Raw genomic sequence first — 25,578 nt, 5'->3', positions numbered from 1 at the left:
GATATCTAGATCAAATGAATTTATCTCATTGCAGTATTCCTGTGTTAGAAAAATAATACTCTTTATTCTCCTGATGACGGACATTGAGGTTGTTTCCAGTTTTTGACTTTGCAGGCAACACTTAGATTGAATATTCTGGTGCTGATCTCCTATGCAAGAGGCTCTCTAAGGCAGTTTTTCAAATGTTTTGACTGCACCCACAGTAAGAACACATTTTAATAAAAAAGAGGTTTCATGACACAGTTTTGACTTTCACTGTGCAACTCACTCTGTAATGTTCTATTTTATTTCTAAAGATGTTGGTCATGACTTAACTAAACTAATTTCATGATCCACAGGTAGGTTGCCACATGCAGTTTGAGAAATGCTGCTCTGGGTATGAACAAAAGCGAAATTTTCTATCTCTAAAAAGTGCTTTGTAGTCAAGAACTTTGCAAAATGCTTTCTAAATGAGTAACATGCTTTGCAAATCATGAAGGGCTCTAGAAACCGCAAAATGTGGAGACATAATCACACAGGAACTCCTCACCTTCTACCCTCACTCCACAGAACTATCTCCTCCCTTTATGATGCAGTGTGACATTGTCCCCTTAAAAGTGCCCCCCTGCCCACTGGGGGCCTGGAACTCCATCCCCTCCATTCAGTCCTGGACTCTGCTCTTGTGATTTGCTGCTCTCTCTTTGTCATCCATCTACCCACTCCCTTCTTTTGAAATGCCTTCTTCTCTGACTATTGTCAGTTTCCTGTGTTGAAGTATTCTCCTCTTTCAAATCCCAAAAGTTGGGCGACTCCAGGCCTGGAATTTGCATCATTTTCTTTAAATATACACTCTCCAGGGAGAGGTCCAAGGCTCTGGATGTCACCTCACACCACTGATGGCCAAGTCTGCATCCCAGCCCTGACTGCTCTCCAGAATTCAAACACAGCTGAAACCCTACCTGACAACTCTTTGTGGATCTGTACCCCAAATTGGAAATGGCCAAAACTGAACTTTTGATTTCAAAACCTATCCTCCCACAGTCTTACCCATCTCAGGAGTCATCCGTGATTCCTCTCTTTTTTCTCACCACCCACACCTGACCCATCAGCAAAGCTGTCAGCTCTGCTTTCGACAGATCTAGGATCCACACACTTTTCCCCCCTTAATGGACCTCATCCAGCTCCCCCCCCCCCCCGCCATTGTCTTCCATTGGACCATCACAGCAACCTCCTTCCTGGTCTCCCTCTTCCCCGTCTGTTCCCAAAGTCTGTCCCCTACACACAGGTGACGGGACCCTGGAAACATCTGAGTCAGGTCACATTCCCGCCCCCGCCATCCTCCCCGTCCTTCCACTCAGAATCCTCCCTTGGCTCCATCTTATTTAACTTAATAGTCAAAGTTCTCCCTGCAGCCAACTAGGCCCTGCATATCTGCCCCCTTCACCTCTCAGACTTTATTTCTTCCTCTTTTGCCATCAACAGCTCTCTCCAGCCACAAGGCCTCCTTTGCATCCCTCTGTTCCCACCTTTCAGCTTGCTGTCTCCTTCACCTGGGATGCTACAACCTTCCCACCCCACCCCACCCATCTTCACATGGTACCTTTCAGCTTTTGCTTCAGCATTCTCTTCTAGAAAAACCTTCCTGAACCATGCAGATTACAGGATTTACTTAGACTGTACTCTCTTATGGCTGGGCATAACTGTTACAATTTTTTTTAAATTTAAAAGTCCCTTCTGAGAATCCTGAACTTGTTTTTTAAACCATAAAGAAATGTAAGCCTGACTGGTGTGGCTCAGTGGTTGAGTGTGAACCTACGAACCAGGAGGTCACGATTTGATTTCCAGTCAGGGCACATGCCTGGGTTTCAGGCTTGATCCCAGGGTGGGGCATGTGGGAGGCAGAAGATCAATGATTCTCTCTCATCACTGATGTTTCTATCTCTCTCTCCCTCTCCCTTCCTCTCTGAAATCAACAAAAAAATCTTTAAAAAAATAAACTGAAAAGCACATTGTAAAAATATGAAGATTTGTGAAGAGTTCAGAAAACCACATAAAGCTTGGTAAATGCTCAAAAGTTTAGAAATGAGAAGATGGCCATTCCGTAATCTCTAATGAACTCCTGTGTCTGAGCATTGACACGAGGGCTGCTGATATCACAAAAGAGGAGGCCTGGACAGGATGTGCCTCCTGATAGGCAGATTCAGCACCACAAAAAACAAACAAAAGCAAACAAATAAAAATTTCACACCTAAAGGACTGATCGAGCTTCTTGATCAAAGTCCAAGTCTACAGGAAACATAGGGGACACAGGGACACAGTAAGTATCATGACAAAGTTGCATCAGCGAGATCCACACTGTGGGAAACTACACGCACAGCACTGTCCAATGGTAGCCACGAGCCACATGTAACTACTGAGCGTTTGGATCGTAGCTGCAGCTAACTGAGATATGCTCAAAGTGTAAACAATATATACTGGATCTTGAAGACTTACTTTGAAAAAAAGAATGTAAAATATTTAATAATTTTCAAATTGAATATATGTTGAAATCATATTTTGGATACATTAGGTTAAAAAAACATATTGTTAAAAATAGCCTGGCCAGTGTGGCTCAGTGGTTGAGTGTAAACCCAGGAACCAAGAGCTCACAGGTTGATTCCCAGTCAGGGCACATGTCCTGGTTGTGGGTTGCATCCTCAGTAGGGGGCGTGCAGGAGGCAGCCAATTAAATTTTCTCATGGATGTTTCTATCCCTTTCTTTTCCTCTCTCTCTAAAAATCAATAAAACCTATTTAAAAAAATAATTTCATGTGCCCTAGCCGGTATTGAGCATTGGTTGAGTGTCAGCTCACCCACTGAAAAGTTATAGGTTCGATTTCAGTCAATGGCACATACCTAGGTTGCAGGTTTGATCCCTGGCCCCAGTCTCGGGACGCATGGGGGAGGCAACCGACCAATGTGCCTCTCTCTCATCTCCTCTCTCTCTCTCTCTCTCTCTCTCTCTCTCTCTCTCTCTCCCCACCTCCCTTCCACTCTCTGTAAAAATCAATGGAAAAAATATTCTTGAGTGAAGATTAAAATAATAATAATTTCACAAGTTTCTTTTTCCTTTTTCTAAAGCATAGGTACTAGAAATTTTAAATTATACATATTGCTCACATTGTACTTCTGCCAGACTTCTACAGGACCTGGGTCTCCAGGAGATAAAGTGCCAAAAAAAAAAACCCCAAAAAACCAAAAGTGATGGAGGGAAGCAGTAGATTTAAAGAAATGTCAACCAGCCCCGCCAGCATGACTCAGCAGTTGAGCTTTGACCTATGTACCAGGAGGTTGATTCTTAGTCAGGGCACATGCCTGGGTTGCGGGCTTGATCTCCAGTGTGAGGTGTGTGGGAGGCAGCCAGATCAGTGATTCTCTCTCATCATTGATGTTTCTATCTCTCTCTTCTTCTCCCTTCCTCTCTGAAATCAATAAAAATATATTTACAAAAAAAAAAAAAAGAAAGAAGAAATATCAATCAATTGCAATAGGTGGGCCTTGTTTGGATCCTGATTCAAAGAAGTTACAAAAATTATATGTGATATTTATGAGATTTGGATATTTGAACACCAACTAGATGTTTGATGATTTAAAGAATTGCAAATACTTTTTGGTTTTAGTTTTGGTTGGGGGTGATAATGACACTGTCGCTTGTTAAATTTTTTTAAAAAAAGCCTACAATTCCATTTATGTGAAGTGTCCAGAATAGGCAAATCTATAAAGACAGGAAGGAGATTAGTGGTGCCTGGGTGGGGGAAATGGGAAGTGACTGCTAAAGGGTATGGGTTTCTTTTGGAAGGTGATTAAAATGTTGTAAAATTAGAGTGTAGGGATGCTTGCACAATTCTGTGAATATACTAAAAAAAAAAAATCATTGAATTGTACATTTTAAATGGGTGAATTTTATGGTGTGTGAATTATATTCCTACAAAGATACTTTTAAAAAGAAATTTTTAAATTTAGAGATACATTCAAAAATATTTGCAGATCAAAAAATAAAGAAAACCCCAAAACAGTACTGACCAAGAATAAATTAGTAGCTTTTAATGTGTTTTCAACTACCAAACAGGGCTTTCCAAACTAAAGCAAAAGTTTGGAACCTGCAAAGTGCTTATTAATGGCGATGTGTCTTGCAAACTGTCAAGAACTCCGTCAACCATGAAGAACTTGGGAAACCATAAAACAATGCTATATAGTTTTTTTAAAATATATTTTATTGATTTTTTACAGAGAGGAAGGAGAAAGATAGAGAGTTAGAAACATCGATGAGAGAGAAACATCCATCAGTTGCCTCCTGCACACCCTCTACTGGGGATGTGCCCACAACCCAGGTACATGCCCTTGACCGGAATCAAACCTGGGACCCTTCAGTCCACAGGCCGACGTTCTCTCCATTGAGCCAAACCGGTTAGGGCTGCTATATAGTTTTAATGCACATTTATATATGAATGGAGATGCAGAAATAAAAAACTGAAGACTGGGTAATAGTGGCAGCCTTTGGAGAGGTGGGATGAGAACAGATTGGGGACAAAGGTGACCTCAATCATAGCTGTAAGTTCTGAGTTTCTTTACAAGAGAAATGTATTCCTGTATTATCTATTTCATTAAAAATTTTAAATTATTTTCTACATAAAAGTTAAGAATTTTAAATTATTGTCTACATAAAAGTTAAATATTTTGCATGACCAAAAAACAACAACAATAACATAAGCAAAGTCAAAAGACAAAGTGATGAACTTGAAAAAATAGGTGCAACTCCTATTACTAACAAAGTTATAATAAGTTAATATATAAAAGCTCCTAGAAATCAAGAATAAAAGTACCAACACCCCAAAAGAAAAATAAGCCAAGGGCATCATCATTTCACTGAACAACTAACATGAAAGAAATAACCTGAAAAGATGATTAACTGCTCCCATAACAGGAGAAATGTGAATTAAAACTGCAATGCACTACCATTTTTTACTTATCAGATTGGCAAAAATCCAAATATTTGACAATGAGGTCTGGTGGTGAGTTTGTGGGGAAACAGGCACTCTCACATGATGTTATGAGAGGGAAGATGGATGGCAAAATCTGTCCAAATGACAAATGCATTTACCCTTTAACCAAGCAATCCTGTTTTTGGAAGTTTATCCTTAGATAGAGCTGCACATACAGAATGATGTGTGTACAAGGGTATGGTTATAGCCAGCATTGCAAATGGACCACAGGGGCCTTCCTCAGCACACTTACTTCCATCTCCTAGAAATCGACAATATCTGTGCTATAAACTGCACCTTTGTAAAGTGCACAGCTGACTACAGAATGTGTTGTAATAGCAAAGGCCTGCGAACAAAGCAAATGTCCATCAGCAGGGGATGACCAATAACACCTAATACACACACAAAGTGGAGTACTGGGCACCTGTAAAAAAATAATAAGGGGACTCCCTGTATCTCCAGAATACATTAAGTGATATACACTAATGTATGTAGTTCATTACCTATTATAAGAAAAAGGAGGGAAATAATATTTGGAAAAATGAAGGAAGGATACAAAAGAAATTAATGCTACTTACAGCAGTGGGAGTGGGGGAAGGCCAGGTTGAGAAAGAGGTGAGAATGAGACCTCCCACTTCATATCTTGTTATAGTTTACATTTAAATGTTTTCAAATTTATTTCACAGAGGGGAAGGAAGAGAGGGAGTGGGGGAGGGAGAAAGAAACACTGATCAGCATGGCTCAGTGGCTGAGCATCAATCTGTGAACCAGGAGGTCATGGTCCGATTTTCCGTCAGGGCGTGTGCCCAGTTTGCAGCTCGATCCCCAGTGGGGGGGTGTGCAGGAGGCAGCCAATCAAAGGTTCTCTCTCATCATTGATGTTTCTATCTCTCTCCTTCTCCCTTCCTCTCTGAAATCAATAAAAATATATTTAAAAAAAGAAAAGAAACACCAATCATTTGCTTCCTATATAAGCCCTGACTGGGTATCAAACCCACAATCTTTTGGTGTACCTGACGATGGCTCCAATCAACTGAGCCTCCTGGCCAGGGCATACTTGTTAGGTCAGAGCCCAGGATCGGATACATGCAGACGTGTGATGAGATAATGGACCCTCCCTGGAATTTCTAACAGATCAGTGTGCCAGACACAGATACCGGCTCCTCTCTGGAATCCACACGACCCCCACACAGATACTGACTCCTTCCTGAATACCCCTGCTGACCCCCTGTGGCGGGAGCTTCCTCAGCTCCTGTCCCTGCCCCTCACCCAACCGCAGTATAAAAAAAGCGCCCCCCTCCCTGTTGGCGCGAATCCACTGGTCCTGTCTTTGGGGTTTGAGGGTCACCTGGGGATGCAGAATAAAACCTTTCCTTTTCTTTCTTTTCTAATTGACTCCACTCTCTTTATTTTCTACACCGCCTCCTGAGCCACCTAACCTAACAATATTGACCAAGAATAAATTAGAAAGTATATTTTTAATCATGTGACTATATTAGTCATTTAAAAATAAAACCAATGTACTTTTAAAGTTACAGATTATTTGTAACTTTGTGAAACAGAAGTACCGAGCTACAAAAATGTTGTGTATATGCCATCAAATCTTGTGATTTGTAAAGCCCTGAACAGTCTGGAGGGAACTTGACCCAGTTTTTAAACTCATAACTGAAAGTCTGTAAAACTAACCTCTCCCTATTCCCCACTCCACTCACTTTTCTGTTCTTTGTTTCTGTTTCTATAAGTTTGACTTACTATTATTGTTTTTAGATTCCAAATGTGAGTGATATCATGTGGTATTTGTCTTTCTCTAACTGGCTTATTTAACTTAGTATAATGCCCTCCAGGTTCATTCTTGTTGACACAAATGACAGGACTTCCTTTTTTAAAGAAGGCTGAATAATATTCCATTGTGTGTCGGTATATGTATATCCATTGACATTTGTCCTTCATTCACTTATCCATTGACAGATACTTAGGTTGTTTCCCTATCATGGCTATTGTGAATATGCTGCAATAAATGTAGGGTACAGGTATCTGAAATAATGGTTTCAGTTCCTTTGGATATTTACTCAGAAGTGGGATTGCTGGATCATATGATAGTTCTATTTTTAATTTTTTGAGGAACCTCCATACTGTGACTGTACCAATTTACATTCTCACCACCATGGAAAAAAGTTCCTTTTTCTCCACATTCTTGCCACACTTGTCATCTCGTCTTTTTTTTTTTTTTTTAATACTTTCATTGATTTCAGAAAGGAAGGGAAAGGGAGAGATAGAAACATCAATGATGAGAGAGAATCATCTATCAGCTGCCTCCTGCACGCCCCCTACTGGGGATGGAGCCCACAATCCAGGCGTGTGCCCTGACCGAGAATCGAACCTGATTGCCTGGTTCATTGGTCAACGCTCAACCACCGAGCCATGCTGCCTGGGCTCATCTATTGTCTTTTTGATGATAGCCATTTTGACAGGTGTGAAGAGGTTTTGATTTGCATTTCTCTGATGACTAGTGATGGTGAGCACCTTATAATGTACCTATATGTCCTCTTTGGGAAAAATGTCTATTTAGGTCCTTTGCCTATTTTTAAAATATATTTTATTGATTTTTTACAGAGAGGAAGGGAGATAGAGAGTTAGAAGCATCGACCAGCTGCCTCCTGCACGCTCCCCACTGGGGATGTGCCCGCAACCAAGGCACATGCCCCTGACCGGAATCGAACCTGGGACCCTTCAGTCCGCAGGCTGGCGCTCTATCCACCGAGCCAAACCGGTTAGGGCTCTTTGCCTATTTTTAAAAAAAATATATTTTATTGATTTTTTACAGAGAGGAAGGGTGAGAAATAGAGAGTTAGAAACATCTATGAGAGAGAAACATCTATCAGCTGCCTCCTGCACACCCCCTACCGGGGATGTGCCTGCAACCAAGGTACATGCCCTTGGCAGGAATCGAACCTAGGACCATTCAGTCCGCAGGCCGATGCTCTATCCACTGAGCCAAACCGGTTAGGGCTCCTTTGCCTATTTTAAAATTGGGTTACTGGTTTTATTGCTTTTTAAATTTAAAAACACCATCAGTTCCTCTTTTCTCAGTATTACTTTTCTTTTTTCAGTTTTTTTTATTTCAAGAAAAATGATTTTAAATATAATAATGTTACATGCAGTAAACCTTAATATTTCTTTTTTTTTTTTTTAGCAGAAAAATCACTTTTTTAAAATTGATTTTTTACAGAGAGGAAGGGAGAGGGATAGAGAGTTAAAAACATTGATGAGAGAGAAACATCGATCAGCTGCCTCCTGCACACACCCCACTGGGGGCATGTCCGCAACCAAGGTACATGCCCTTGACCGGAATCACACCCGGGACCCTTCAGTCCACAGGCTGACACTCTATCCACTGAGCCAAACCGGTCAGGACAAACCTTAATATTTCAAGAAAAAAATCTTAAAATATAATAATGTTACATGCAGTAAACATTAATATCTCAAGAAAAATGATTTTAAATATGATAATGTTGCATGCAATAAACACCAATTATTCAAGAAAAATGATCTTACATATAATAATATTACATGGAATAAACATTCATATTTCAAGAATAAAAGGATTTTAAGTATAATAATATTACCAAAACCATACTAACATAGTATATCACAAAAGTTGTAGGAAATATTAAAAATCTGCAAATAACAGGATTGTTTCTATTATACTCTAGAATATTTCCCCCTCTGGCTCTATTTTTGTTCATCAGTTTATGTTGTTCATTACATTCCACAAGTGAGTGAGGTCATGTGATATTTATCTTTCTCCAACTGGCTTATTTCGCTTACAGTGGTTCTCAAACTGTGGGTCGCGACCCCTGAAAATACATCCTGCATATCAGATATTTACATTACGATTCATAACAGTAGCAAAATTACAGTTATGAAGTAGCAACAAAATAATTTTATGGTTGGGGGTCACCACAACATGAGGAACTGTATTAAAGGGTCGCGGCATTAGGAAGGTTGAGAACCACTGGCTTAGCATGATGCTCTCCAGGTTCATCCATGCTGTTGCAAATGGTAAGAATTCCTTCTTTTTTATAGCAGCATAGTATTCCATTGTGTAGATGTACCACAGTTTTCTAATCCACTCATCTGTGGATGGGCAGTTAGGCTGTTTCCAAATCTTAGCTATTGTAAATTTTGCTGCTATGAACATAGGGGTGCATATGTCCTTTGTGATTGGTGTTTCTGGTTTCTTGGGATATATTCCTGGAAGTGGAATCACAGGGTCAAATGGGAGTTCCATTTTTAGTTTTTTGAGGAAACTCTATACTGTCTTCCTTAGTGGCTGCACCAGTCTGCATTCCCACCAGCAGTGCACGAGTGTTCCTTTTTCTCCACATCCTCTCCAGCACTTGTCGTTTGTTGATAACCATTCTGACAGGTGTGAGATGGTACCTCATTGTTGTCTTGATTTGCATCTCTTGAATGATTAGTGACTTTGAGCATCCTATATAATAAAAGGCTAATATGCAAATAGACCGAATGGCGGAACAACCGAACAACTGGTCGCTATGATGTGCGCTGACCACCAGGGGGTGTGTGTGGAACATGGTGGGCGTTGGCTCCAGCAGGATGGTGGAGCAGGTGAGCAGGGGCACCAGACCAAGGTGAGGCACCAGTCGCTGTCATTGGGGCGAGCCCCTGTTGGTTACTAAAAATTTATTGCTCCCACACACTGTGGTCCTGCCTGGTGCTTGCACCTGTTGCCGGCGCTGGCCCCACTCACACCCATTGCCAGCACCAGAGCTGCTGCTCACACCCGCTGCCGGTGCCTGACACTGGTCACGATCACTTGGCGCCATCAGTGGGTGCGAGTGGTGGCTGCTGGCTCTGATTGCCCCTGAGAGCTTCTCCACCTCCCCTGCACCTGAGGGGTGATCGGGGCAGCAGCCACTACTTGCATCCACTGATGGCGCAGTCCCCAATTGCACGGCGCTGTCAGTGGGTGCAAGCGGGGCCAGCACGGTCAGCGCATGGGAGTGGTGGCAGTTGGAGAGGGGCTGCTGGCAGACAGGAGAACGGGGGCCATGGTGGGAGGAGCTGGATAGGGCCACTGAGGATGGGCTGAGACCCGTCCCTGTGCCTACTGCAGCCTTGCGGCCCACAGTTCCTTTCAAGGTGCACAAATTTGTGCACTGGGCCTCTAGTGTTTTCATATATCTTTTGGCTTTCTTTATGTTCTCTTTTGAAAAGTGTCTATTTGGGTCCCTTGCCCATATTTTGATTGGATTGTTTACCTTCCTTTTGTTAAGTAGTATGAGTTCCCTGTAAATGTTGGAGATTAAACCCTTATTGGAGATAACATTGGCAAATATGTTCTCCCATGCAGTAGACTTTCTTGTTGTTTTGTTGATGGTTCTTTTGCTGTGCAGAAGCTTTTTAGTTTGATGTAGTCCATTTGTTTATTTTCTCTTTAGTTTCCATTGCCCTAGGAGCTTCAACATATGTCTGCTATTTTGCTGCCTTGTAAATTTTTATGGTTTCCGGTCTTACGTTTAAGTCCTTTATCCATTTTGAGTTTAATTTCTGTGTATGGTGCAAGTTGGTGGTATAGTTTCATTTGTTTTTGCATGTATCTGTCCAATTTTCCCAACACCATTTATTGAAAAGACTATCTTGACCCCATTGTATGCTCTTGCCTCCTTTGTCAAATATTAATTGAGCATAATGTCTTGGGTCGATTTCCGGGTTCTCTATTTGGTTCCATTGGTCTATATGTCTGTTCTTGTGCCAATACCAGGCAGTTTTGGGAACATTGGCTTTGTAATAAAGCTTGATATCTGGTATTGTGATCCCTCCAACTTTGTTCTTCTTTCTCGGGATTGCTGCAACTATTTGGGGTCTTTTATTTTATTTTATTTATTTTTTTTTATAATATATTTTATTGATTTTTTAACAGAGAGGAAGGGAGAGAGATAGAGAGTTAGAAACATCGATGGGAGAGAAACATCGATCAGCCGCCTCCTGCACATCTCCCACTGGGGATGTGCCCGCAGCCCAGGTACATGCCCTTGACCGGAATCGAACCTGGGACCCCTCAGTCCGCAGGCCGACGCTCTATCCACTGAGCCAAACCGGCCTCGGCTGGGGTCTTTTTTTTTCCAGATGAATTTTTGGAGAGTTTGTTCTAGGTCTGTGAAATATTCTGTTGGTATCTTAATGGGGATTGCATTGAATCTATAGATTGCTTTAGGTTGTATGGACATTTTAATGATGTTGATTCTACCAATCCATGAACACGGTATATTCTTCCATTTGTTTATGTCTTCCTCTATCTCTTTTTTCAATGTACTGTAGTTTTCCGAGTATACGTCTTTTTACCTCCTTAGTTAAGTTTATTCCTAGGTATCTTAAATTTTTTCGGTGCAATGGTAAATGGGATTGTTTTTTTTTAATTTCTCTTTCTGTGAGTTCATTATTGGTGTATAAAAAAGCCATAGATTTCTGGGTGTTAATTTTGTATCCTGCTACATTGCCAAATTCATTTATTAAGTCTAGTAGTTTTTTGATGGAGTCTGTAGGGTTTTGAATGTATAATATCATGTCGTCTGCAAATAAGGACAGTTTTACTTCCTCTTTTCCAATTTGAATGCCTTTTATTTCTTCTTCTTGTCTAATCACTATGGCTAGCACTTCCAGTACTATGTCGAACAGGAGTGTGAAAGCGGACATCCCTGTCTTGTTCCTGTTCTTAGGAGAAATGGTTTTAGTTTTTGCCCATTGACTATGATGTTGGCTGTAGGTTTGTCATATATGGCCTTTATCATGTTGAGATGTGCACCCTCTATACTCACTTTGCTGAGAGTTTTTATCAAAAATCAGTATTGGATTTTGTCAAATGTTGTTTCTGTATCTATAGATATGATCGTATGATTTTTATCTTTCATTTTGTTTATGTGATGTATCACGTTTATTGATTTGCAAATATTGTACCAGCCTTGCATCCCTGGAATAAACTCTTCTTGATCATGGTGTATGACCTTAAATATATTGCTGGATGCATTTTGCTAATATTTTGTTGAGGATTTTAGCATCTGTGTTCATCAGATATTGGCCTGTAATTCTCTTCCTTTGTAGTTTATCTGGTTTTGGAATTAGGATAATGCTGGCCTCATAAAAAGAGTTTGTAAGTGTTCCTTCCTCTTTCATTTTCTGAAGTAGTTTGAAGAGTATTGGTGTTAGTTCTGCTTTGAAAGTTTGGAAAAACTTCCCTCTGTCCAGACCTGGGCTTTTGTTTGGTGGGAGTTTTTTTTATTACAGCTTCTATTTCTTCATTTGTTATTGACCTATTCGGGTTTTTTATTCTTCCAGATTCAGTTTTGGGAGATTTTATTTTTCTAGGAATTTGTCCATTTTATCCACATTGTCCAGCTTGTTGGCATATAGTTGTTCATAGTATTTTTTCACAATCCTTTGTATTTCTGTGGTGTCCGTGGTTACTTTTCCACTTTCGTTTCTGATTTTATTTATTTGGGTCCTCTCTCTTTGTTTCTTGATGAGTCTGGCTAATGGCTTATCAATTTTGTTTATCCTTTCAAAGAACCAGCTCTTAGTTTTCATTGATTTTTTTGTATTGTGTTTTTAGTCTCTATGTTATTTATTTCTGCTCTAATCTTTATCATTTCCTTCCTTCTACTTACTCTGGGCTTCTCTTGTTGTTCTCTTTCTAGTTCTTTAAGTTGTAGGGTTAAATAGTTTATTGCTGATTTTTCTTGTTTTTTGAGGTATGACATTAGTGCTATGAACTTCCCTCTCAGGACTGCTTTTGCAGTGCTCCAGAGATTTTGGGTTGTTGTGTGTTCATTTTCATTTGTTTCCAGGATGTTTTTTATTTCTTTCTTGATCTCGTTGGTAACCCATTCATTGTTTAATAACATGCTATTTAGCCTCCATGTATTTGAATGTTTTGAGTGTTTTTATTGTAGTTGATTTCTAATTTCATTCCACTGTGATCTGAGAAGATGCTTGGTATGATTTCAATCTTCTTGAACTTGTAGAGACTTGTTTTGTGTCCTAACATGTGGTCTATCTTTGTAAATGATCCATGTGCACTTGAGAAGAATGTATGTTTTGCTGCATTGGGGTGAAATGTTCTATAAACGTCTATTAACCCTTTGCGGTCATTTGTCTACTCTCAGCCACCAAAGCTGCTTTTTTACCGTTCCGGTCGTATGTCTGCTCTCAGCCACCACAGCAAGGAACCATACGAATCTTAACTCTATTCATTCATTTATCAGTTCATAATTTCTCTGAAAACTCTTAAGTGTCTAAGCGACCTTGTCACGAACCAAAACATTGCCCCGACAAATCGGAGATATCAAAACTCAATATAAACAAACAAGGTCGTTCCACACTCACTATGCAAAACACCGTGGCGAGTCAGTAGCCTTTTGAGAGTGAAGAAATCGACAAGCTTCGGAGATACGTCGCAGAATTTCAAATAAAGCTTTACAAATTACGTTTAACTGCAATTAGGCATTCTTGCTTGTTAAGATATTTCAAAATAATACTCCAAAATGGCAAAAAGAAAGTTACCGAAAGAAGTGTACTGCGAATCTGAAAGTAACGATGAAGAGTTTTATTTTGGCACCTTGAATACTGACTCTGACGTAGAAAGCGATAACGTTTGTAGTGATTCTACTAGTAGTGACGTAGTTCCAAAAAAGAATTAATAAATCTTGTTTATCCTTCATAATCTTGCATGTTATGTATCACTGCTCTTTCAATGGAAATTAATTCCGATCAGTACGACACCCATGTCCAAATTTAATACGACTGCAAAGGGTTAAATTCATCTGATTCAGTGTGTCCTTTACAGGTAGAGTCTGTTTCCTTGTTAAGTTTTTGTATAGAAGATCTGTCCAGGGAAGTCAGAGTGGTGTTAAAGTCCTATCATGACTGTATTGTTGTCAACCTCTCCGTTAAAGTCCTCTAGAAGTTTTTTTAATATATATTTAGGTGCACCTATGTTGAGTGCATATGTTTATCAGGGTTATATCCTCTTGTTGGATCGATCCCTTAAGTATCATGTAGTGACCTTTGTTGTCTCTTGTGATAGCTTTCATTTTGAAGTCTATTTTGTTGGATATAATTATTGCTACTCCAGCTTTTTTTTCTTTTCCATTTGCATGGAAAATTTTTTCCCATCCCTTCACTTTCATCCTGTGTGAGTCTTTTGTTTTGAGGTGGGTCTCTTGTAGACAGCATATAGTTGGGCCATGTTTTTGTATCCATTCAGCTACCCTACATCTTTTGATTGGAATATTTAATGCATTTATATTTAGGGTTATTATTGAGAGGTACTTATTTATAGTCATTTTAATTCTGTATGGCTAGATTTCTCTCTCTGTTTCTTCTTCTCAGCAATCGTTTACAGCAATTCATTTAGCATTTCTTGTAATGCTGAATTGGTGGTGATGAACTCTTTTAGCTTTTTTTTTTTTTTTGCCTGGGAAGCTCTTTATTTGACTGTCTATTTTAAATGATAACCTTGCTGGATATAGTAATCTTGGTCTCAGATCCTTGCTTTTCATTACCTTGAGTACTTCATGCCATTTCTTTCTGGCCTGTAGAGTTTCTGATGAGAAATCAAGTGTCAGCCTTATGAGAACTCCTTTGTAGGTAACAATTTTCTCTTGCTGCCTTTAAGATTCTCTCTTTGTCTTTAATTTTGGGCATTTTAATTATGATGTGTCTGGGTGTGAGTCTGTTTGGGTTCTTCTTGTTTGGGATTCTCTGTGCCTCCTGAATTTGTGTGACTTTTTGCTTTTTACAGGTTAGGGAAGTTTTCTACCGTTATTTCTTCAAACACCTCTATTCCTCTCTCCCTTTCTGCCTCTTCCAGCACACCTGCTATTCTAATACTGTTAGGTTTCACATTGTCTCATAGCTCCCTTAAGCTGTCCTCCTATTTTTTAATTGTTTTTTCTTTTTGGTTCTCTAATTGAGTGACATTTTCAACTCTGTCTTCTAATTCACTGATTCGATCCTCAGCTTCCCCTAATCTGCTGTGTATTCCTTCCAATGTGTTATTTGTGTTATGTCATTCTTTATCTCAGACTGTTCTTTTTTCATAGTTACTATATATTTTTTTCATACTGTTGAACATTTTTACCATCATTACTCTAAACTCTGTTTTAGATAAATTTCTTATCTCTGTTTCATTTATCTCTTCTTCTGGAGAATTCTCTAGTTCTTTCATTGGGGTTTGTTTCCTTGTTTCCTCATTTTGTTGTCTGTTTGGGTTTGTGACTATGTATTAGGTAGATCCTTTACACCAGTGGTCGCCAATCTTTTGGACCTCTTGGACTGCCAGTGGTCTGCGGATCACCAGTTTGTGACCGCTACTCTACACCTCTTAATCTCTAGTGCAGGACAGTGTTAAAGGCTGTTTCTAAATAATTGGATCAGGCAAAGACTCAGAGGCCTCCAGAGACTGTCTCTATATACAGACTAATAGGATTCCGACTAGAATTGCCCCCAGGTAATCGTCCTCAGGTGCAGTGAGAGTTTTTTGAACAGGGAGGGGCAGTTGCTTCTGTCTGGAGGCTAATTGTTACTTTTAATCTCTTAAGTGGCCTCAGGGCAAGGTGTTTTCCAATAGGGTGTGTTGACTGTCTTTCCCCCAAGCAAGGCAAATGTCTATGAGGAAAAATGTTCTCCGCTGTGTGAGGGAATGACTCAGCCCAGGAAACTTGGGGTGTCTGCCTTCTGAGCTCTATCCCCCGAATCCCCAGTACTGGGTTCTGCTCTCACAGCTCCAGTCCACTTCACCCTCCCTCTGCCAGAGCACAAGGTGGATGGCTCCACATGGAATTTTTTTGCATTAGCCCTTCAAAAGGTGCCCGAACTTGCAGCTGCCACTCCCTGGCAGACAGCACCCCACTGCTTTCCACAGCTAGATGTTATGTGCTCAGTTTGGTGCTCTCTGCTGTGGAGCCCGGCCTCGGGATTAGATCCCAGAGTTCTCAGTGGCATCCCCCCACAGCTGAGATATCTCTCCTGGACTTCAGGTGCTGTCTGTGGGTGCTAGGCCAGCTTTTTCACACCTTCGCCCCTCCTACCAGTCTATGTGGTCTCCATCTTCGGTTCTTGGGTATCAGGGTTCTCTCCTGTGAGTTTTCTGTTTATTATTCAGGAAGCCTTTCCTTATTTCAGTTGTAATTCCAGCTTTTTCCTGGGAGCATGTCCATGCAGCCTGGTTTTATTGCTTTTGAGTTGTTTGAATATTTTGTATGTTAACCCTTCAACAGATCTGTTGTTTGCAAATATTTGTTCCCATTCCATACAGCTGGGAGAGGTTGCCTTTTCATTTTATTGATGGTTTCCTTTGTCAAGCAGAATCCTTTTTATGTTATGAATGATTTGCACTTTAGCTTCTGCATAGTGCTTTTTGGTTCTCTTGAGCCCCCACTGACCCTGCCAGGAACTGGCACCTGGGAGGTGCTCACTGACTATTTATCGGACTAGATCAATGGATGGATGAATCCAGAGGCAGTCAGCTCTGGAGCTGGACTTTCTAAGTTCTAACCCCAGCTTTGTCACTTATTTTCTGTGTGATCTTAAGAACATTACTTCACCCCCTGTGCCTCAGTTTCCACTTATGCAAAATGGTAATAAAAAGAGTCCTTCCCACATAAGGTTAAATGAACTACAGTTGACCCTTGAACAACAGAGGGATTTCAGGCCCGACCCCCCAGTTGAAAATCCATGTATAACTTTTGACCCCTCAAAAGCTTCAGTCATCCCTTGGTATTCATGGGGGATTGGTTCCAGCACCCCCTACAGAAACCAAGCTCCATGAGTGTTCATGTGCTGTATAAATGATACAGAACAATATATACAGCTGGTCCTCAGCATCTGCAGATTCCCAGCCATAGCTGGCCGATCTGTGGCTGTGAATCCTGGCGAAAGGGAGAGCTGATTGTATATTTATTGGAAAAAATCCACATATAAGTGGACCTATGCAATTTAAACCTGTGTTGTGCAAGGGTTAGCTGTAATTCATTTACACACAGGACCTGGCACAGTGTGAGAACATGATAAATGTTAGCTCTTCTTTCTCCTAAAGGTAGAGAGCTCAGGGACAGGAACATTTAAGAGGCTGTGTGGGACTGGCAGGGAAGGTGGGGGTCCCAGGAATGTGTGGCACAGATACCCAGGGAAGCAGACAGACATTGCTGGGGGAAGGAAATGGCTGACTGTGGCAAATGCTGCCACCATAAGTCAGAGTAGAGATTCAGAGGTGAAGAGGTCACTGATGATCTTGGTCAGGATAGTTTCAGAGGAGTGACAGGGGCAAAAGCCAGCAAGCCCTGAATCAGGGAAGGAGGGGGAGGTGAGGAAGGAGTGAGCGAGGGCAGACAGCTCTTGGGAGGAGTGGCTGAGATGGGAGGAGAGATGCAGGGAGGCTCCAAGTGTGAGGCATTTTATTTTAACTCAGGAAACCCTGACCTTATTTATTTATTTTTAATTTTGAGCAGTCTTTTAAAATTGTTTTTTTGGTGTTTTTTTTAGAGAGAGGGGAGGAGAGAGGGAGAGATAGAAACATCTATGTTAGAAACAATGATTGGTTGCTTCCTGTATGTACCCCAACCAAGGATGGAACCCACAGCCTGGATATGTGACCTGACCTGGAATCGAACCCGAGACCCTTCAGTCCTTGGGGTGACGCTCTGACCACTGAGCCAAACCTGCCAGGACTGATTATCTTTATTGATTGTAACCCCTAGAATAAAAGAAGCAATGATATAAGAAGATAGATAGACAGGTAGATAGATAGATAGATAGATGAGTAAATAAGCAGAGAAGAAGGAAAAACTCTTCCGTGTGGTAAAATGGCACCTAATAAAGGTAAAGGGTATGGTGAAATTAGAGAACCAACACATGTCAACTACCATAGTATTAATTGTTTCAGGGAAGAATCATCAATGGATGCTAACTCTAGAGGGTGAACAAGATATTTATATAGCTTCATAGCTGGTCCTCACACGATATTGAAAGGAATGATAGTCTTTTTACAGTGGAGACCCTGGTAAACACCACCGTAACCAAGGGAGTCAAGCTAATACCACAGTAATGGGAAGGACTTATATCATGTGCCTCCTGATACAATGCACTGAGAAGGACACATCATGTCTATGACATTCCTGCCAAAGATGTGTAACCTGAATTGAATTATGGTGAAAACTCAGACAAACCCACACTGAGGGCCATTGTATACCACAACTAGCCTTTGTTCTTCAAAAATGTCAAGGTCATGAAAGGCAAAGACAGACCGAGGATTGGTTCCAAACTGAAGGAGGCTGAAGGGACAGGATGCCTAAATGCAATCCCTGATCCTGGATTGATCCTTGACAGGGAAGAAAAATGAATGAAAACTGAATAAGCCCTGTAGGGAGCGTTAGCTGCCCGATTTGCATAATTGTTCTGTGGTTGTGTAAGGTAATGAACACGTTCTCAGGAGATACACACTAAGGTATTTAGAGGTCAAGGGGAATCATAATAGAGCAGATGTGGTAAAAAGTTAACATTTGCCTGAGAGGCATGGCTCAGTGGCTGAGTGTCAACCTATGAACCAGGAGGTCACAGTTCAGTTCCTGGACAGGGCACATGCTCAGGTTGGGGGCTAGATCCTCAGCGTGCAGGAGGCAGCCAATCAATGATTCTCTCTCATCATTGATATTTCTATCTTTCTCTTCCTTCCTCTCTGAAATCAATAAAAAACTATTTTTTAAAAAGTTAATATTTGGGCAATCTGGAGGAAGTATATTCAGGAATTCAATGTACTGTTTTTGCAACCTCTCTATAAACTTGAAATCATTTCAAAATAAAAAGTTAACAAAATGGTGATGGAAATGATTTGGTAGAAATAATAGTACCGGTGTACCTCACTTTATTGCACTTTGCAGATACTGGTTTTTTCATAAGTTGAAGGTAAGACCTTCTACCAGCAAAAGATTATGACTTGTGCCCAGCCAGTGTGGCTCAGGGGTTGAGCTTTGACCCATGAGCCAGGAGGTCACAGTTCGGTTCCTGGTCAGGACTCGATCCCCCTCACCCCCGTGGGGGGGCATGTAGGAGGCAGCTGATTGATGATTCTCTCATCATTGATGTTTCTATATCTCTCTTCCTCTCCCTTCCTCTCTCTAAAATCAATTTTTACAAAGAAAGATTATGACTTGCTAAAGGCTCAGATGATAGTTAGGAATGTTTTAGCAACAAAGTATTTTTAAAATAAGGTAGGTATATTGTTTTTTAGACATAATGCTACTGTATACTTGACCAACTACAGTACAGTGTAAACATAACTTTTATATGCACTGGCAAACTAAAAAAGTTGTGAGTCGCTTTATTGTGATATTAAATTTATTGCTGTGGTCTATAACCAAACTGGCAATATCTCCAACATATGCCTGTAAACATAGTAGCTAACACCTTTTGAGTGCTCCTGTGTTCCAGGCACTGTCCACCCTCCCAGCAGTCCTGTCAGATAGTTAATGTTATTATCTCAGCCCCATTTCACAGAGGAGGAAACTGAGGCTCAGAGTGGACAAGTGACTTAGCTGGGTTTACATAGGGAGAGAGAGAGGATATAGCTGGGATGGAGTTGACCAGAGGGAAATGAGTGGGCTCCTGGATGAAGCTGATTTCTGCATTTCCCTCCTAATAATGGTTCTCATTTGTGTTACTATATTTCACCTTGAAAACAATCCCAAGGGTGGTTGTATCTCATTTCACAAATAAGGAAACTGAGGCTTGCAGAGAAGTCTCTTGCCCAAGGCAGGCAGCCAGGAAGGATATGACTGGCACTTGGTACCCCCACCCAGCCACTTTCCAGCACTCACCTTCTGGAAGTCCTTCTTGGAAATGAGGCCACGAGGATCCGTGACATAGTCCTGGAAGGCTTCTGAGCCCACGATGTCCTTGAGTTTCAGGAACATGTCAAAGAACTTGAGGATCATCTCCACGTTGGATGAGGATTCCACCAGCATGTCCACCATCTGCCGGGCAATCATGCCGTTCACCACGTTCCCTGTAGACAGCCCCAGGTCAGTGTGGCCCAGCAGAGCCTCCTTTCTGGAGTCCCATGGCTTGCTTCCCTCTCCAGCTCAAGAGCTCCCCGTAGCTCCCCAGGACCCACTGTGCTGGTGGAAGCTTCCTTGGCCAGCACCCCAGCCTCCCTTTCAAGGGCATGGGTCACTTCCTGATCTCAATCAGCATCATGTGCCATCAGTAATGCAAGGGAACACTCATATATTCCAGATTCAACAATTGTTTGCATTTTACCACATTTGCTTTTTTGCTTTATACTCTTCCCCCTCTCTTTTCCCCCTGAACCATTTGAGAGTAAGTTGCAGGCACGAGACCTTTCCCCACTAAACATTTCAGTGGATATGTCCTAAAAGACATATATAATCATAGCACAGTAACCAAAAGCTGAAGATTTAACTGACAGAATTCAGCTTTTAATTCAGTCCAGCTAGTTTTTGCCATGTGAGACTGTGAACCCAGGGTCACCAGATCTTTCAACTTTTCAAGAAAAGCTGGAAATATGATGTTTAAAGGAAACCTGATTTTTAAAATTACTGCTTAGTTACCAAAAAACCTGAAACTCTGTAAGAGGATTAATCATTACAACATTGTAGTGAAATACTTTTTAAAACTTGAATATCTATCAATAGGAGTGTGGTTAAATGAATCACTGTAACCCACACAGTGCAGTACTATGCAGCCATATAAATGAACAAGGACACTCTTTATGACCTCTATAGAAAACAGTCTGTCTACTAGTTAAATTGTTTTATTTTTTTTTTATTTATTTATTTATTTATTTTTAAAATATATTTTATTGATATTTTACAGAGAGGAAGGGAGAGAGATAGAGAGTTAGAAACATCAATGAGAGAGAAGCATCGATCAGCCGCCTCCTGCACATCTCCTACTGGGGATGTGCCCGCAACCCAGGTACATGCCCTTGACCGGAATCGAACCTAGGACCTTTCAGTCCGCAGGCCGACGCTCTATCCACTGAGCCAAACCGGTTTCGGCTAAATTGTTTTATTAATCAATAATAAATTATAGCCAAAACCGGTTTGGCTCAGTGGATAGAGCGCCTGCCTGCTGACTGAAAGGTCCCAGGTTCGATTCCGGTCAAGGGCATGTACCTTGGTTGCAGGCACATCCCCAGTGGGAGATGTGCAGGAGGCAGCTGATCGATGTTTCTCTCTCATCGATGTTTCTGACTCTCTATCTCTCTCCCTTCCTCTCTGTAAAAAATCAATAAAATATACATATAAAATAAATAAATAAATAAATTATAGGTGTTCATTTATTTTTTATTTTATTATCATTATTTTTAATCCTCACTGGAGGATATGCTTAGAGAGAGGGAGAGAGAGAAACATTGATATATAGAGAAATATCCATTGGTTGCCTTCTGTACGCGCCCAAATAGGGACTGAACCTGCAACCCCGATATGTGCCCTGACTGAGAATCGTGCACAGGATGATAAACAGCTGTGCCACTCTGGCTGGGCAATTATGTTGTTTTTAAGTCTACTAAGTTGTAGAATGCTTGTTAGGCTGCAAAATGTAACTGATACATTTAGAAACTAAATAAATATTAGGTACATACATTTTTGAAAAGTGTCCAGGCCACCTACTTTATTAAGATTTTTCTGGAGATTCAATAAACTAATGTATGTACAGTCAGGACCTGGCACATGGTAAGTTCTCAACAAATGTCTGCTGAGCTTGTTAATGTGACTCCTTAATCAACCCATTGATACTGACAATATCAGATGAGGTTGAAGGTTAGGCTCTCCTGGGTCTCAGAAGGCCATGCTCAGGCTGGTCTGCAGTTTTGTAGCTGCCTTCCTGCCCCGAGTGTGTACCTTCCAGCAGTGACAGCAGCATCACCACCATGTCCTTCTGCAGGTCCAGCAGCTCCTTCAGCAGCTCGATTTGGCTCGAGTCCTAGAGACCCCACACCACAACCATATGAGGACAGGTCTCTGAAGAGACACCTCCCCCATCTCTAGCTGCTTCTGTGCCTCCTCACCACCCAGCAGGGCCTAAGACATCTTTTTCCTCCCCTCTTACCTCCGAGGGGACCCGAGTCCAGACATGTTCCTCGGAAGCAGGGGAAAGGGTAGAGAGACAAAAGTGTGGGGATGGGATTGACATTTGGGGGGAAACAGGCCCAACAGGTGATATGTAGGGGCAAGGGCTGGCAGACAAGGACTGGGAGGAGTATGGGGCTTGGGGAGCAGACACTTGGGGTTGAGACAGACAGAGACAGGCAGGGGCACGTACTGGGTCAGAGACACAAAGAAGGGATGGGAGTATCTGAAGGGATGGGAGCTCAGCACTGCCTCTGGCTATGATGGGTGCAAGGCACATGGTTAGTGAATGAATGTGTGATGGAGAAGGTGGGACTCTGGGTTCAGGAAGAAAGCTGGAAGATACAGCCATGTGCTCTCTGGTAAGCTATTTGGGAGCAATGTAAGGACGTACTGCCTCCCCTGTTACAGTGCCTTATGTCAAGCCCAGAAAAGCTTCCAACATGGTCAAAGTTCTGCCTCATGGTCCATATTTGTATAGGTTGAGCTACATAAAACTGCCAATATTCGACCATTTTGACCCACAAAGTGGTAATTTCATATGGCTCTACCTAATAAAATGGAGGATGGGGAGGATAGCAGAGAAATGGGACATAAGGCTCCTTCTACCCCAATGTTAGTTCTAAAGTTGCCTATTCTAACCCTAACACATTTCCACAGTTCCAAAGCTCTGTATTCTGACTCTGAGATTATAACAATTCCAGGATCCCGAGATCCTGAGATGGGTGGGTATCTGTGGTGTGTGCCTGCTCAGAATCCAGGCCTTATTTCTCTTAATTCCACTCTCAGAGCATGTGAGGCTAACTCCATCTTCTTGGTTCTAGGGTTGAGTATAAGACCAGGTCTGGCCAATCAAAGCCTTCTTTCTCCTGACCCTGCTGATTGGTTCAGGGTGGGCATGTGACCCAATAACCCAATCAGAGAAAATTGTAGTTCTTTTCCAGGGCGCCCATGAAAAAGGGGCTCTCTCCCCTCTGGAGCTGTTAGTGGGATGCTCAGAAGCCTAGGGCACCATTTTTCCCAACCCCCGGGGAGAGCCTGCTTGAGAATGAAGCCAGACAAGAGAGACATTTCTGCTGATATCTCTTTAGGCCTTGGAACTGTGATGGGAACTGATAAATTATTTTTCCCTGTAAGCCACTACTTTGCTGACCCTATGAATTAATTCTGCAGGGTCTAAAACTCTACACTATGATACCAACAGTCTCTAGAATTTTAAGATTACACCAACATTCGACTTCAACTGCACCGGCACTGAGCAATTGCATTTCAGAATTTAACTCCTTTCAAAAAGTCGAGTGACACCAGACAGGGTTTATGCCAGCACCTGTGGCACCTTTGAGTAGATTAGAAAAAGGCTTCCCTTCCTCAAGACTCTTTCTGTTGGGAAATTATAATGCACAGAATACTTTACTGCCATCTGCTGGAAAACTATTGTAACATACACTGATGTATGTCATGGCTAGGATGTGGGTGGTGCCGCTTCAGAAGTTGAGCCCAGGTGTAGTGTTTGCTTATGGCTGCTATGAATCTGTTTACCAGACAGAAGCAGAGCAAATGCATATGGTGTTCAGGAGACACTGACAAGGCCGCAAAGTGGAGGGAGAGGTGGGAAAAGGGGAGCACGAAGATTCTGGAGATGGGAGACATTACATCCAGGATGGCCACGATGGGCGTCATACGCCGCAGGCCGACTAAAGAAGCAAAACACTCCTCCAGCCCCAGGCCCTCACCTAGAAGCCTGGGGGTACCCTATTCCTGGGGCTGTTTGAAATGATGACCTCATCAGAGAGAAAAGAACACCAACCAATCACAAAAGAGCTCCGGCCAGAGGGGGCGGGACCAAACGTCAGACCAATGGAAGTATGGATAGGAAACCAACTGATTGGTGGTGGCAAAGGCAGAGGCGGGGTCAGCAGAGAGCTAATCCGGGAGGAAGATGGATTTAGCCTCTGGGGGGGAACCAGCCTGGAACATGCCGGGAGCACTGGGGTGAGAAAGGGAGCCGGGATGCGGGGGGGGCGGGTCGGACTTGGAAACGGGCCAGTTGGGCGCCCTGAAGCAGTTGGAGGAAAAACTGAGGGGCGAACCTGAGCTAGCTTCATCATCATGTGGGCAAACACGTGCAGGAATCCCACCACGGCGTCCCAGAGGCGGCTGTGCGCCAGGCTCTGCTGGTTCCCGGTGCAGGGGCCCTGCAGGCAGAGGACTGCGTGAGGCCCGGCGCGGCGCGGGTGCCGACTTCCCCGCCCTGTCCCAGCCGGCCGCCCTACCTGGATGTACTCAGTGAGGCTGTTGAACACCTGCTTAGCCACCGACATGGCCTTGGAAAAGTTCCTCTTGCCCTGCTCCTCAATGACATCCTTGCCAGAGTAGTACCAGTAGAAATCGCTGATGGACTCCTGGGTGGGGGGCCGACAGAGGGTGAGCGGATGCTGGGCCGACGATGGCCCCCCAGTCCCCGACCCAGGTCACGCTGGTTACCCTCACATCCTCACCTGCAGCCGCAGGAGGTAGTCCACCGTGCAGATGATGATGTTAATAGTGGTCGTGTTCCCTGTCTGCGTCCGTAGGTAGTTTTGGAAATCTAAGAAAATTAAAAGTCATTCATTCATTGAGAATCTACCATGTGCTCAGGGAAGTGGACAGTGTGCATAAGTGTTTAAATAGAGTGCCTATTGTATGTTGAGGCATATAATCACTAATAACTTTATCAAGTACCTACTGTGTGGCAGAGAAGATGGAGGATAACCTACTCATTTATGTAACAAATACTTGTAGAGGGCCTACAACATGCAAGATGTGGTAGAGGGTCGTTTATTCATTGGTTACTTTTCAAAATACGGTTCTGGAGCATCTACAGTGTAGCAGAGTAAGTGGAGATTTAGTCCTCCATTTTTTTCCAAAATGGTTTTTAAATGTCTCAATGTGCTGGGAGAAATGGAACATTGGTTATTATGTATTTATTTATCCAACAAATATTTATTGAGCACCTACAAAAGCCAGAGGAAATAAGCATCTGTAACTTCTTTGTTCATTAACTCACTATATACTTATTGAGCATCTATATATATAAAAGGCTAAGTGATCAACCGTACGTACGTCCGGCCGACCAGCCGGCTGGCCAGTACATATGATGCGCACTGGTAATTTAAAAATAAACATTGACTTGTGCATGCGTGATACATATAAAGCTCTCACTGGTGCCAATCACACAAGTGTGTTTCGATCTGTCATTGTTGATAGTGAATTTGGTTGATACTTCTATTATAGAGAAAGGGCGAATAACGATATTAAAATATTTCTTCTAATTAATTTCCTTTTAATGTGCACAAATCCGTGCATCGGGCCACTAGTATACTATCTGCTAGTGGGAGATGAAGATTGACCACTTATTCTTCGATGCT

At 42.0% G+C, this 25,578-nt stretch overlaps 1 protein-coding gene across 1 annotated transcript in view; it reads right to left on the bottom strand.

Annotated features, from left to right (window-relative positions):
* Positions 1-25,578, bottom strand: part of RYR1 (ryanodine receptor 1) — a gene marked incomplete at its 5' end in the record, with an annotated part of 127,773 nt that overhangs the window by 17,492 nt on the left and 84,703 nt on the right. Inside the window, 5 exons of the mRNA XM_081106715.1 lie at positions 19,895-20,082; positions 21,944-22,025; positions 24,262-24,366; positions 24,445-24,573; positions 24,670-24,758. Of these exons, the coding sequence (XP_080962841.1) occupies positions 19,895-20,082; positions 21,944-22,025; positions 24,262-24,366; positions 24,445-24,573; positions 24,670-24,758 (593 nt within the window). The remainder of the gene's footprint in view (positions 1-19,894; positions 20,083-21,943; positions 22,026-24,261; positions 24,367-24,444; positions 24,574-24,669; positions 24,759-25,578) is intronic.

Source organism: Myotis nattereri, assembly GCF_964212035.1.
Source record: "Myotis nattereri genome assembly, chromosome: 15".
Lineage (NCBI taxonomy): Eukaryota > Metazoa > Chordata > Mammalia > Chiroptera > Vespertilionidae > Myotis > Myotis nattereri.
Note: the sequence above shows the minus strand (reverse complement) of the source record. Positions and strands in the feature narration are given on the sequence as shown.